Source organism: Salvelinus fontinalis, chromosome 34 (genome assembly GCF_029448725.1).
Source record: "Salvelinus fontinalis isolate EN_2023a chromosome 34, ASM2944872v1, whole genome shotgun sequence".
In the NCBI taxonomy this organism is placed as follows: Eukaryota; Metazoa; Chordata; class Actinopteri; order Salmoniformes; family Salmonidae; genus Salvelinus; species Salvelinus fontinalis.
Window position 1 is genome coordinate 39,532,903 of NC_074698.1, and position 15,314 is coordinate 39,548,216.

Below are 15,314 nucleotides of genomic sequence, written 5' to 3' on the forward strand. Positions count from 1 at the left end.
CAGTAAGCTGTACAACATCAGAAATTCATACAGATGGGCCCAAAACAGCACAGAAGAATACCAGAAAGCAACCTGGAACCAAAATATCTTATCTCTTAGATAACTTTATAGATACCAAATTCACTCACAGTAAAGAAGGCATCAATCTAGCAGTACAAAACATCAACTATATATTCAGGCAAACGGCAAAAGAAGCACAATTGAAATTGGTAAAAAACAAAACAAAAAAGATCACAGATGACAACTGGTTTGATGCAGATTGTAAAATTATAAGGAAAAAACTTAGAACACTATCCAACCAAAAGCACAGAGACCCAAATAATGGTGAATTACGCATTCATTACCGTGAGACTTTAAAACTCTATAAACGTGCACTCAGAACCAAAAAAGCACAGTACAACAGCAAGCAGCTGACACTAATTGAGGAGTCCATAAACACAAACAACTTCTGGCAAAATTGGAAAAAAATTAAAAAATCTAAACAAGAGGAATTAGCGATACAAAATGGTGACATATGGACAACCCATTTTAAAACACTCTACAACACCGTTCAAACTGACACAAACGCAGAACAACGCCAAATTCATGAGAAGTTGAATGGATTAGAAAAAGCTATAAAGGACAATCAACATCCACTGGACTCCCCAATTACTGACCAGGAGCTCTATAAGAAACTTCAGGCTTTCAAATTTAAAAACGCATGCGGACCTGATGGCATCCTAAATGAGATGCTCAAACTCACTAGTGCAACATTTCAATTGGCTATATTAAAACTGTTTAATTTGATCCTGAGTGTAGGTTATTTCCCTGACATCTGGAATCAAGGACTCATAACCCCAATCTTTAAGAACGGAGACAAATTTGACCCTAACAATTACAGAGGAATTTGTGTGAACAGTAACCAGGGGAAGGTTTTCTGTAGTATTATAAACGTAAGAGTTCTAAACTTCCTTAATAAGTACAATAAGCACAATGTCTTGAGTAAAAGCCAAATTGGATTTATACCAAAACATCGCACAACTGATCATATTTACACCCTACACACCCTGATGGATAAACATGTCCACCAAAATAATACCGAAATATACGCTTGCTTTATCGACTTCCAAAAAGCATTTGATTCTATTTAGCATACAGGACTGTTCTACAAAGTTATTGAAAGTGGTGTAGGGGGTAAAACATATGACATAATTAAATCAATGTATACTGGCAATACGTGCAGCATTAAAATTGGCAAGAAAAGAACACAATTCTTTAACCAGGGGCGGGGCCTTCGTCAGGGTTGTAGTCTGAGCCCTGCACTCTTCAATATTTACATCAACGAATTGGCCACTATTCTAGAGAAATCCTCAGCCCCTAGTGTTAGTCTCCACAATTCAGAGGTTAAATGCCTACTCTTCGCAGATGACCTATGCCTGCTGTCACCCACAGCACATGGCCTACAGCAGAGCCTGGACCTGCTAGAGCAGTACTGCTAGACCTGGGGCCTTGGCAGTAAACCCCAAAAAGACTAAAATAATGATTTTCCAGAGAAGATCCAGATCTCAGGGAATTAGACCAAAGTTCTCAATTGGTACAAAATATATAGAGTACTGTACACACTACAATTACTGAGGTTTAAAAATAAGCTGAACTGGACACCTTAATGAGGCATTGAATGAACTGAGAGAGAAAGCACGCAGGGCATTCTACGCCATTAAAAAGCAAATAGAAATTGGAATACCTATTAAAATTTGGCTAAAACTAATTGAATGTGTCATTGAACCAATTGCACTTTATGGCAGCGAGGTGTGGGGTCCACTTACAAAACAAGATTTCATCAAATGGGACAAACACCCAATTGAAACCCTGCATGCAGAGTTCTGTAAGATTCTCCTACCTGTCCAGAGGAAAACTACAAACAATGCATGCTGGGAAGAATTAGGCCAATATCCACTAATAATAAAAACTCAAAAAAGAGCAATTAAGTTTTGGAAACATCTAAAATACAGTGACCCCCTCTCATATCATTACCAAGCCCTGCAATGCCAAGAGCAGAGCAAAGAAAAGAGTTCCCTCATCCAGCTGGTCCTGGGGCTGAGTTCACTAACCTGTTCTACTAACACACTGAAGCCTCAGTCCCCTCATCCAGCTGGTCCTGGGGCTGAGTTCACTAACCTGTTCTACTAACACACTGAAGCCTCAGGACCAGAACATCCAATCAATCAGGATAAACCAAATTACAACACAGTCAAAACAAAACTATATTGCTTATTGGGAAACACAAGCACAAGCACAAAGCAAAATGCAGTGCTATCTGGCCCTAAATCGACAGTACACCGTGGCTAAATATTTGACCATGGTTACTGATCAAAACCTTAGATAAACCTTGACAAAATACAGGCTCAGTGAGCACAGCCTTGCCATTGAGAAGGGTAGACACAGGACAACCTGGCTCCCTGTAGAGGAAAGGCTGTGCAACCACTGCACAACAGCAGAACCTGAGACGGAGCTGCATTTCCTGACAAAATGTCAAAAATATAAAACAATTAGAGAGTGTCATTTTCCCAAATTTGAAACCCTTATTCAAGGTTTCAAAGACCTCTCTGATGAGAGTAGGCTACCCGTCCTGATGGGGGAGGACGCAGAGAGCTGTGGGTTGGCAGCGCACTACATTGCTGCCTGTCATAAGTTGAGGGACAGTGTCTGACAGACCAATCAACCTGCACATGTCCTCTACTGTGTGTTTATTGTTATTGTTGAATGTATGGTTATTTTGACCCTTGGTTACTGTTGTTACTGTTGTCCCGTTGACAATTTTGATTCTCATTTTTATATTGTAAATATCTAAAATAAGCTTTGGCAATATGTACATTGTTACGTCATGCCAAAAAAAGCGAATTGAATTGAATTGAGAGCAGAGAGAAAACAAACTGTTTTCACAATTAACATGCTTTTCTTGTTTTCAAGTATGTTTTATTATGAAAAGTACAATATATCCTTGTATACTTGTACAACTATGGAGCGTATGTCCATATATAATTATACAATTTGTTATTCAACATAAAGACAACAAATGATCACATTGGTGTTTTAACGGTGTTATTGTCACAATTATAGGAAGACACGCATGTGTGTGTGTGTGTGTGTGTGTGTCCAGCGTGTGTGTGTCCACATTGTGTGTGTGTGTGTTTGTCCAGTGTGTGTGTGTGTGTTTGTTTGTCCAGTGTGTGTGTGTGTGTGTGTGTGTGTGTGTGTGTGTGTGTGTGTGTGTGTGTGTGTGTGTGTAAGTGTGTTTGTCCAGTGTGTGTGTGTTTTTTCAGTGTGTGTGTGTGTGTCTGTGTGTGTCCTGTGTGTGTGTGTCAAGTGTGTGTGTGTGTGTGTGTGTCCAGTGTGAGTGTGTGTGTGTCCAGTTTGAGTGTGAGTGTGTGTTTTGTCCAGTGTGTCCAGTGTGTGTCCATACTGTGTGTGTTTGTCCAGTATGTGTGTACAGTGTGTGTGTGTGTCCAGTGTGTGTGTGTGTGTGTCCAGTGTGTGTGTGTGTCCAGTGTGTGAGTTTGTCCAGTGTGTATCCAGTGTGTGTGTGTGTCCAGTGTTTGTGTCCAGTGTCTGTGTGTGTGTGTCGACTGTGTTTGTGTATGTGTGTGTTTGTGTGTGTGTCCAGGATGTGTGTGTTTGTCCAGTGTGTGTGTGTCCTGTGTGTGTGTGTCCAGTGTGTGTGTGTGTGTGTCTAGTGTGTGTGTGTGTGTGTGTCCAGTGTGTGTGCGTGTGTGTCCAGTATGTGTGTGTGCGTGTCCAGTGTGTGTGTGTGTCTGTATATGTCCTGTGTTTGTGTGTGTGTGTGTGTGTCCTGTGTGTGTGTGTGTCTGTGTGTGTGTGTGTGTCCAGTGTGTGTGTGTGTGTCCAGTGTGTGTGTGTGTATCCAGTGTCTGTGTGCCAGTGTGTGTGTGTCCAGTGTGTGTGTGTGTGTGTTTCCAGTGTGTGTGTGTGTCAGGTTGTTATTTACAGTGACACTGAGGAGTCAACATAATGAACCCAAAACCCTGGATAGAGGGGCTCAGTGAATGTGGAGGTGAATGTGATCAGGTGGGTCAGTGTGTCAGAGGAGGCTCTATAGAAGGACAGAGTGCCGGCTGGCCAGTCCAGATACACTCCTACTCTGTGGGAGCTGGAGGAGGGGACGTCTATGGTAGTGTCATTATTATTGTGCCAGGCAGTGTAACTGTTGTCAGAGCAGAACAGACTCCAGGACTTGTCATTGTATCCAAGACAACAGTCTTCACCCCTTCCTCTCCTGCTGATTCCTTTATATGTCACTCCTATATCAGCCCCACTCCCACTCCACTCTACCTCCCAGTAACAGCGCCCAGTCAGACCCTCTCTACACAGCACCTGTTCCCAGACCTCAAATCTCTCTGGGTGATCAGGATACGGCTGCTTCTCTCTCCTCCATGTCACCTTTCTGTTCTCCTCAGACAGAGAGAGGAGTCTGTTTACTGTGTTTGGGTCCAGTGTGAGATCACAGACATCTGATGGATGAAACCAGACACAATATTAGAAATCATCATCATTCACATTAGAATGTTAACTCACTTTTCACTAATTCATTTAATGTAGATGTTTCTAGGTATCAAAAGGAGAAGTTAAGGTAACTTGAGACTTGTTGAATGATCATATGTTATACTGTATGGTAATATAAAACACACTTATTCCCATTAATTACACACACACACACACACACACACACACACACACACACACACACACACACACACACACATCAACTCTTTGTAAACGTTGGTGTCCCTGATTTCTGCTTCTGTAGAACTACAGCTGATATTTAATATGACCAAGTAAGTAATGATGGTGGTCTTTGACTTTGACTTAACTTGAATTAAGACTTATTCTTAGTCATATTCTTCACAGCAGTCAACACTCACATTTTCTAAGCCCAGGTTTCATTGTGTACTCTCCACCATGTTCCACACTGTAGCGGTAAGCAGAAGAACAGACAGTCATTGAGGGATACACCTGAGCTCACACACACACACACACAGGACACACACACACAGGACACACACACAGACACACACACACACACACACACTGGGCACTGGACACACACACATACACACTGCACACAAACCTAAACACACACACACACACAGGAAACACACACACAGTAACATACAACAAAGTCAAACATGTCTGATATGAACATTGACATAAACCCTCTACATACTTGAGTTTCTCCAGTCTGCAGTGTGGATCCTCCAGTCCAGCAGAGAGCAGTCTGACTCCTGAGTCTCCTGGGTGATTGTAGCTCAGGTCCAGCTCTCTCAGGTGTGAGGGGTTTGACCTCAGAGCTGAGACCAGAGAAGCACAGCCTTCCTCTGTGACTAGACAGCCTGACAGCCTGCAAAGAGTCAAATCATATTCAAATCACACTGCTATTCTTTGGTGGTGAAAATAGTGGCAGTATATTTTTTAAACATTTTCAGATACATCAGTGTCCTGAAACCTGCCATATCTATTCATAAATTAATGTTTCATTATTAGAAATGACAAATGATCAAAGTATTGCCTGCAGATAGAAACATGTATAGTACAAATATTATAGTAGACTGACCAGACCAGTTTAAAAAGCAGTATCAGTCAAAAGACAGACAGTGAGGTATCAGATTTAGATTGTATTGAAGATACAGTCCACATCATATCTATAATGACAGTGAGGTATCAGATTTAGATTGTATTGAGTATACAGTCCACACCATATCTATTTTGACAGTGAAGCTAACATTTTAAATGTGGCTCTATACTCCAACATTTGGCTACAACAAAACATACAAACCATATCACCATTAACCTCAAATAGAAGGTGACATTCTGTACTGTCACCTAATATGAAACATTCTATCTCAAATCCAAAATGCTGGAGCATAGCACCAAATGTAAAACTGTAAGCTTTACTGTCCAAACACATATTGTGTGGACTGTGTGTGTCTGGTAAACACATGTGGATCTGGTGAACAGTTATCACTTGTTGACCAACTACAGGAATACTGACCTCAGAGTCTCCAGTTTACAGTGGGGATTCCCCAGTCCAGCAGAGAGCAGCTTCACTCCTGAATCCTTCAGGTCATTGTTACTCAGGTCCAGCTCTCTCAGGTGTGAGGGGTTTGACTTCAGAGCTGAGACCAGAGAAGCACAGCCTTCCTCTGTGACTAGACAGCCTGACAGCCTGCAAAGAGATCATCATGACTTCACAAACACACTGTTAATTTAACACCAGTAGTGTAAAAAGACAATGGCAGATGCATTTGGTTTATTCTCTCAAACAACATATAGATTAATCTTCCGTATCCTAGAACTGTATGGTCATATTGTTATACAAACGTGAAAATCAATGCATTGATTCAGTATGTTATTCAATATAATATTATATACATATTATAATACATCATTTTCTCTAAACTGAATATTTCTTCCTGATGATTAGTTCTTATATGTCATTTTATTTACTCACAGAGCAGCTCTGGAGGCTTTGACCACTGGCAGCATCCTCAGAAGACCTTCCTCTGATCTGGAGAATTTCTTCAGGTCAAACACATCCAGCTCCTTTTCTGAAGTCAGCAACACAAAGACCAGAGCTGACCACTGTGCAGGTGACAGTTCTTCTTCTGAGAGACTTCCTGAGTTCAGGAAGCTTTGGATCTCCTCCACTAGAGAATGGTCATTCAGTTCATTCAGACAGTGGAACAGATTGATGCTCCTCTCTGGAGAGGGATTCTCCCTGATCTTCTCCTTGATGTACTTGACTGTTTCTTCATGGCTCTGTGAGCTGCTTCTTGTCTTTGTCAGTAGACCTCGTAAGTGCTTCTGATTGGACTCCAGTGAGAGGCCCAGAAGGAAGCGGAGGAAAAGGTCCAGGTTTCCCGTCTCACTTTGTAAGGCTTTATCCACAGCACTCTTGTAGAAAGTAACTTCAGGCTCGTCGTTTGTTTGCAGTTTGTCCATTAGATTCTCATTGTTGTTGATGAATGAGAAGAGCACATATACAGCAGCCAGAAACTCCTGAATGCTCAGATGAACAAAGCAGTACACCTTGTCCTGGTACAGCACACATTCCTCTTTAAAGAGCTGTGTGCACAATCCTGAGTACACTGAGGCTTCACTGACATCAATGCCAGCCTCTTTCAGGTCTTCTTCATAGAAAATCAGATTGCCATTCACAAGCTGTTGAAAAGCCAGTTTTCCCAGTGACAGAATGCTCTCTTTATTCCAGTGTGGACCTGTCTCTTCATTCCCAAGATACTTTTCATTCTTCTGTTTGGTATGAAACTCCACAAGGTGTGCGTACATCTCAGTCAGAGTCTTGGGCATCTCTTCTCTCTTATGTTTCAGCATGTGTTCAAGGACTGTTGCAGAAATCCAACAGAAGACTGGAATGTGGCACATGATGTGGAGGCTCCTTGATGTCTTTATGTGTGAGATGATTCTGCTGGCCAGGTCCTCATCACTGAATCTCTTCGTGAAGTACTCCTCCTTCTGTGGGTCATTGAACCCTCGTACCTCTGTCACCTGGTCAACACACCCTGAAGGGATCTTATTGGCTGCTGCAGGTCGGGTAGTTATCCAGAGGAGAGCAGAGGGAAGCAGATTTCCCTTGATGAGATTTGTCAGCAGAACATCCACTGAGGTTGACTCTGTGACGTCCCAACAGATCTTGTTATTCTTGAAGTCTAGGGGCAGTCGGCACTCATCCAGACCATCAAAGATGAACAGAACGTTGTACTTGTCGTAGTTGGAGATCCTTGATTGTTTGGTTTCCATTGAGAAGTGATTGAGAAGCTCAATGAAAGTGTGTTTGTCCCCTTTCATCAAATTCAGCTCCCGAAAAGGGAATGAAAATACAAATTGGACATCCTGATTTGCTTTTCCTTCAACCCAGTCCAGAATGAACTTCTGCACAGAGAATGTTTTTCCAATGCCAGCGACTCCCTTTGTCAGCACAGTTCTGATACGTTTGTCTTGTCCAGTTAAGGGTTTGAAGATGTCGTTACATTTGATTGCAGTCTCTGGTCTTGCTTGTTTCCTGGTTGTTGTCTCAATCTGTCTCAGCTCATGTTCATTATTGACCTCTCCTGTTCCACCCTCTGTGATGTAGAGCTCTGTGTAGATCTTATTGAGAAGTGTTGGGTTTCCTTGTTTAGCGATCCCCTCAAATACACATTGAAACTTCTTCTTTAGATTAGATTTGAGTTCACGTTGGCAAATCACAGCAAGCTCATCTGAATCTAGAAATAACACAGAGGATATTAATTTTACGTCTGTTTTAATGACTACAGTATTGTAGGACTGTTATAAAGTTTTACATTATAATAATTTATTCTCATAACTGACTGTATAAATGTGTAAATGTCTTCATAATGCATTACAGACTGGTGTGACTGATTATATTATTATTGGTATTATTGATGGTATTATTAATGTTGTCTCTCTCTCTCTCTAAATTAATCACCACAACACATCCCTGCTGCTACTTGATGAGGTCACTAGGTGTTGTGTTAAGGCTAGAGGTCGACCGATTAATCGGAATGGCCGATTAATTAGGGCCGATTTCAAGTTTTCATAACAATCGGAAATCGGTATTTTTGGACACCGATTTTGCAGATGTTTTTCTATTATTTTTTTTACACCTTTATTTAACAAGTCAGTTAAGAACACATTCTTATTTTCAATGACGGCCTAGAAACGGTGGGTTAACTGCCTCGTTCAGGAGCAGAATGACAGATTTTCACCTTGTCAGCTGGGGGGATCCAATATTGCAACCTTCAGGTTAACTAGTCCAACGCAATAACGACCTGCCTGCCTCTCGTTGTACTCCACAGGAAATAAGCCAAGGTAAGTTGCTAGCTAGCATTAAACTTATCTTATAAAAAACAATCAATCAATCATAACCACTAGTTAACTACACATGGTTGATGATATTACTAGATATTATCTAGCGTGTCCTGCTAGATAATATATATAATCTGACTGAGCATACAAGCATACAAGTATCTAAGTATCTGACTTAGCGGTGGTAGGCAGAAGCAGGCGCGTAAACATTCATTCAAACAGCACTTTCATGCGTTTTGCCAGCAGCTCTTCGTTGTGTATCAAGCATTGCGCTGTTTATGACTTCAAGCCTATCAACTCCCGAGATGAGGCTGGTGTAACCGAAGTGAAATGGCTGGCTAGTTAGCGCGCGCTAATAGCGTTTCAAACGTCACTTGCTCTGAGCCTTGGAGTGGTTGTTTCCCTTGCTCAGCATGGGTAACGCTGCTTCGAGGGTGGCTGTTGTCGTTGTGTTCCTGGTTCGAGCCCAGGGAGGAGCGAAGAGAGGGACGGAAGCTATACTGTTACACTGGCAATACTAAAGTGCCTATAAGAACATCCAATAGTCAAAGGTTAATGAAATACAAATGGTATAGAGATAAATAGTCCTATAATTCCTATAATAACTACAACCTAAAACTTCTTATCTGGGAATATTGAAGACTCATGTTAAAAGGAACCACCAGCTTTCATATGTTCTCATGTTCTGAGCAAGGAACTTAAACGTTAGCTTTCTTACATGGCACATATTGCACTTTTACTTTCTTCTCCAACACTTTGTTTTTACATTATTTCAACCAAATTGAACATGTTTCATTATTTATTTGAGGCTAAATTGATTTTATTGATGTATTATATTAAGTTAAAATAAGTGTTCATTCAGTATTGTTGTAATTGTCATTATTACAAATACATTTTTTTTTAATTGGCCGATTAATCGGTATCGGCTTTTTGGTCGTCCAATAATCGGTATCGGTATCTGCGTTGAAAAATCATAATCGGTCGACCTCTAGTTAAGGCTGCTACAATATCATTGAGTTACACAGCTACTTTAGCTGTACTTTAGCTACAGCTTTTAAATGTTATAAAACAGCATTCAACATGAGGCAGACAGATCTTACATTTCTCCAGTGTGTCAGCAAGCTCCTTCTGGTTCATTTTCCTCAGGACGTGCAGTGTGATCTTCAGAGCCCCCTCTCTGGCACTGCTCTCCTGCTTCTCATCTTCAGTATCCACCACTTCCTTATCCTGCTTCTGACTCTCAAAGCCTTCTGGGAGTTCTGGACTAAGAATCCTCTTGAACATCTTCAGCTCGTTCTTCACAAATGTCATAATTTTCTCTTCAAGCAACTGAAATAAATCAAGTAAATAAGTTAAACAAGAGAATAAATGTTTCTCATTAACACATTAATGAATGATTGACAGATCAACTTTACTTGAGGTAAACAAAAACAAATGTACATAACAGGACCACATACTCTGAATATGGAGGCCAGGTCTGTTTGATGACTCTGGTAAGACTGACCACGGAGAATCTCTGACTCTGATCTCTCCTGTTGGTTTCTGTGGACAAAACATGAGATTACATCTCCTCATCCTGGGAGTGCACACACACACACACACACACACACACACACACACACACACACACACACACACACACACACACACACACACACACACACACACACACACACACACACACACACACACACACACACACACACACACACACACACACACACACACACACACACGGAGGGAACGTTGTGTTTGTTTAATATTGTTTTAGGACTATGAAAATGGACAAAATTATTAGCCTATGGATTATGAAAACAACAAAAAGAAATGGGAAAATGGGAGAGGAGAAATGACTAGAGACAGTGTTGTTTAACTCACTGACCAATGAATTCTTCTTACCTTTGTTCAGTAGAAAAGTCTCCCTCTCTAAAGTTTAGAGGTTCATCCATAGACCAGTCACTCTTCATGGACACACAGCTGGGTACAGGGGAGGCTGGTCTCTCCTGCTTGATTGGGCTTCAACACAACAGAGACAAACATTACATCTCTCAACTACTCTGAGCTCAGATGGGGAAACAGAAGAAGAGTTTCATTCCAAAAAGCTATATTTCCATTTTCAGAAATGTTCGTAAATTAGCTTCTATTGTTTAAAGAAGTTATGTTTATGTTAAGTTATGTTTTTTGCTAAATGAGATGGCACGTGGGTACCTGCTTCTATAAACCAATGAGGAGATGGTACGTGGGTACCTGCTTCAATAAACCAATGAGGAGATGGCACGTGGGTACCTGCTTCTATAAACCAATGAGGAGATGCAGCGCGAACTGCGTCACAAATAGAACTGACTTCTAGACGCTCGTTGGCGCGTGCAAGCAGTGTGTCATTTTTAATAACGAAATTCATTTAGCGACGCGAGCGTTGTAGTCCGCCTGTCAGCCCCGCTAAAAGGCTGGTGTCGTTACTCTGCCTTCTCCAGGGACATGTTGAGGTAAATTTACTAACCGGGAGGGTTGAATTATGTAATTTATTGGAGGGCTGGAAGACGCACTCTTGTCTTTTCTATTCCGAGGTTGTTTACTCGCAATATCAGATATTAAGATGTTTTTTATAATGAATGTTTACTGAGGTTGAGGCTCTGACTAGTGATTATTTACCCGGGGTTCAATACCTGCTATTGAGGTGTCCTGAAAATAATATTCAAAAGTTCGGTCCTTGGACACAGAGGGGTTAAACACTAAAGTGACCGTCCATCTAGTGAAGAGAGGAGAACCGGACAGAGGTAGCCAGCATCCGTCAACGAGAGAATGATGTATTGTTAGCTAAGTTAACTAGGATGCTGCTGGTATAGTCGCTAGCTAGCTTACCTAGCTGTACCGACTAGCTTGGCTAGCTAGCTGGTCGTTCTGTACCTCGTCTCGATGAAAATGATGAATCCGGTGAACCACAAAATGAAACAAGGATAGAGAGTGAAAAGGGTTTGGCTACACTCATACTGTCCCTGACCGTAAAGAAAAAAAGCAAATTGAACACTGAACTTCAGGGTCTCAACACTGTAGTGAACTCCATCGTTATTCCCCAAGATCACCTCAGCCCACTCTGGCGTAACCGGACAATATGCTTGGCGCCACACCGTACGTGGACGCGGACAGTTCTGTACGGGGACGCGGACAGTTCTGTACGGGGACGCGGACAGTTCTGTACGGGGACGCGGACAGTTCCAGAACGCGGACATGAGCAGTGCAACACAATCAACAAAACCCAGTCTTTACAGCGGGTTACATTAGTAATATTCATTTTTTTATTATGTTGAACAAATGTTCTAAAAAATTTTTAGAACAATATGTTGAGATCTGGGCCCATATCCACAAAGCGTCTCAGAGTAGAGAATTGGTCGTATAAGTGCTGAGAATAAAGACATTTTACACTTATGGGTATAAATTAAAGCTATTGATGAAGTCTCTAGTCCCACCTAGTCGGCAGATATTTAGGACACCTGGTGAGCTGTCCTAAGTAGTTAAGAGTTAACAGCAGGTGTCTTGATAATACTATAGAATAATGCAGTGAGTCAGTGGTTCCTGCGCCACATGTAATTGCTTTGTAGTAGTTAAAAATAATGTTTTATATTTCTATATGATCAATCTATAAATAATATAGACCTACATGCAACAGTGTGTGTTGTGCTTTTGGCAATGATTTATGTATAATAATTATGTATAACAAGTGATACCATGTATAACTGCATAGCATTTTGTCTTCATTTTGGCAAATTAACTCATGCTTATTTCTGAAGATTAACTCAGGTTTTCACCCAGCGGATAAGGAGTTGGAGCTGTGGCTGAAAGGTGGCTGGTTTGAATCCCGGGCCGGGCGCTGGAAAAAACAGGTGAACTTGATCGGACCACTGGAGGGCTGCTGGGTTCACATCCTCAAAACATGAACCTTTTGTTGATCAGAACTCTACAGGTTCTTCTTCACTGAACCCAAAAATATATATAACTTTTAGTGGTTCCATATATTAAGGAAGTGATAGAAGCCTTTTTGGTTCTATAAGGAACCTTCTTTTCTAAGAGTGTTTAATAAACACGTTTATCTTTTGATTATTTAATTATCTACATCATGTTATTTCAAGTTGTCCCTTTGGAGCGCAACATCACGTTGTTAAATAATAATCCTAAATTGGGCATTGCTATAAATTGGGTAATTAAAGGCATCTATGGCGTAATATGTGTTCGATGAAAATGAACATCGTATGCAACGTCGTAGGCAACATTATTGGCAAGGGACTTGATGCTACTATGCCAAAGATATTTAGAGTTGTTAAACGGGTGTGAAGTGTGTGTTGATATAACGGTAATAGTGTAAGAATTCTGCTTGTAACAACCATCAGAACTGGTTAATAAAATATGCATTCCATTATATTAGGCAATAATTAAGAGTAGGCAAAGTGGTTGTGTCGTGTGAAAATTATATCAAATGTCTTACATTGCAACGAGTACAGTCAGGGTGCCGTGGAACCCCTACAGTACCTCCACAGACCCCGGATTGAGAACCCCTGCAGTACCTCCACAGACCCCGGATTGAGAACCCCTGCAGTACCTCCACAGACCCCGGATTGAGAACCCCTGCAGTACCTCCACAGACCCCGGATTGAGAACCCCTGCAGTACCTCCACAGACCCCGGACTGAGAACCCCTGCAGTACCTCCACAGACCCCGGATTGAGAACCCCTGCAGTACCTCCACAGACCCCGGATTGAGAACCCCTGCAGTACCTCCACAGACCCCGGATTGAGAACCCCTGCAGTACCTCCACAGACCCCGGATTGAGAATTCCTGATTTTGCAGATGCTCTTATCCAGAGAGATTTACAGTAAGTGCATTCATCTTAAAAAAGCTATTTATTTTGGAAATAAACTTAATCAAATCTTCACAAAATTGTCATCTTACCTCTTAGCTTTGGTGTCATGTCCCCCAGAGAGATGCATTTTAGAGGCAGGGCCCCCCTCCTCTCTCTCCCCAGAGAGACTCATTTTAGAGCACTGACCCCTAAACAGAGATCCAGCATGTAGGTTGTGGTTAACACAGTGACAACTAATTATTGATTTCCAATGGTTCTCATTTATTCATTATCTCTTTGAGAAATAAAACATTTACTAACAGACATATCGAAACAGTCAGATGATTTAATGCATCACATGAACATGTAGTTGTGACATTTCATCTCCATGGTAACTGTCAATAATAATAATAATAAGTCACTGTTTGTTAAGGTATCTTTACTTTTACTCAAGTATGAGAATTCAGTACTTTTTCCACCACTGTTCTAACGTTCTAGAGACATATGAGCCACATTTTCAACAGACATTTTGTAACTTCGTAGGCTACAAAGTTACTTTCAATTTCATATAAGGAAAAAAAAGTAACGGTCACTTGGTGAATTAGTTGTGCATTGCCCGGCTCCCAGGGTGAGCAAAGTTTGCGCATTTTACACCATTCCATTGGTCCTAAAAATAAATGTCCACTCACCTGTAGCACCGGGCCATGCAAAACGAACTTCCCACTGTCGCAGCGCACTGAGACACAGAGTTCTAAACCCAGACGCGTTTCTTCAAGACATCTCTCTTACATTATTTTTGATAAACATATAATTTACTGGAAACCAAGTTTAGCTGTGTTTTTTCCCTCCAAAATGTGAGTTACTGTAGGACTTTAATAATTGTAAGCAGGCCTACAAACCAAAAAGGTTTTAATTTGAGAATGTTCATGTGTATGCCTCAAATATTAAACTGTCTTAAAATATTTGATGATTAGTTGAATCAGGTGTGTAAGTGCTGGTAAGAACAAAAGGATTGAGAAACCCTGAGATAAACATAAAACCATATCATTGAAAAGCTCCTCCACTATCTTTACCAGACGTGTTACTGACATGTCGGGCCTACTGATTAGTTTCCACTTTGAAAACTGCTGTCTGTCAGCAACTCAGCTCCAGTAGCAGTTCTACTAACTAGTAATATCTCATTCCAGGTATTCATTCTCTTACGCTGTCCTTTAGAATAAATTATTGTTCAAAGATACTTACTTTATTTGTCAGTTCTCTCCATTTCGCGTTTTTAGCTCTGTCCTCAAAATGGATCCTTTCCAAAAGAACAACTTTACTTTCTGTTTCAGCTCAGCCGTCTCCCCACCCTGATAATAAAGTGTTTTATTGGTATCTTCCACTAGATGGCAGTAAACACCTGCTGTAACTAGATTTTACAACTATGTGTTTGGTTTCAAACAAGAAGTGTCCCAGAGTTGGAGTGCTGATCTAGGATCAGGTCCCCTTCTCCATGTATTCTGATTAATTATGATCTAGGATCAGGTCCCCTCTCCATGTAATCTGATTCATTTTGATCTAGGATCAGGTCCCCCTCTCCATGTAATCTGATTCATTATGA

The 15,314-nt window shown here is 41.1% G+C and overlaps 1 protein-coding gene across 1 annotated transcript; it reads right to left on the bottom strand.

The window, feature by feature from the left end:
• Window positions 1-3,363: 3,363 nt before the first annotated feature.
• On the bottom strand, window positions 3,364-15,054 carry LOC129833883 (NLR family CARD domain-containing protein 3-like). Its single transcript, XM_055898729.1, has 10 exons — window positions 14,957-15,054; window positions 13,825-13,923; window positions 10,780-10,896; window positions 10,338-10,422; window positions 9,981-10,209; window positions 6,506-8,270; window positions 6,047-6,220; window positions 5,222-5,395; window positions 4,920-4,966; window positions 3,364-4,508 (listed from the first exon to the last, which is right to left on the bottom strand). Exons 2-10 carry the CDS (start codon window positions 13,905-13,907, stop codon window positions 3,982-3,984), a joined length of 3,201 nt encoding a protein of 1,066 aa, XP_055754704.1. The 5' UTR covers window positions 13,908-13,923; window positions 14,957-15,054; the 3' UTR covers window positions 3,364-3,981.
• Window positions 15,055-15,314: the final 260 nt, after the last annotated feature.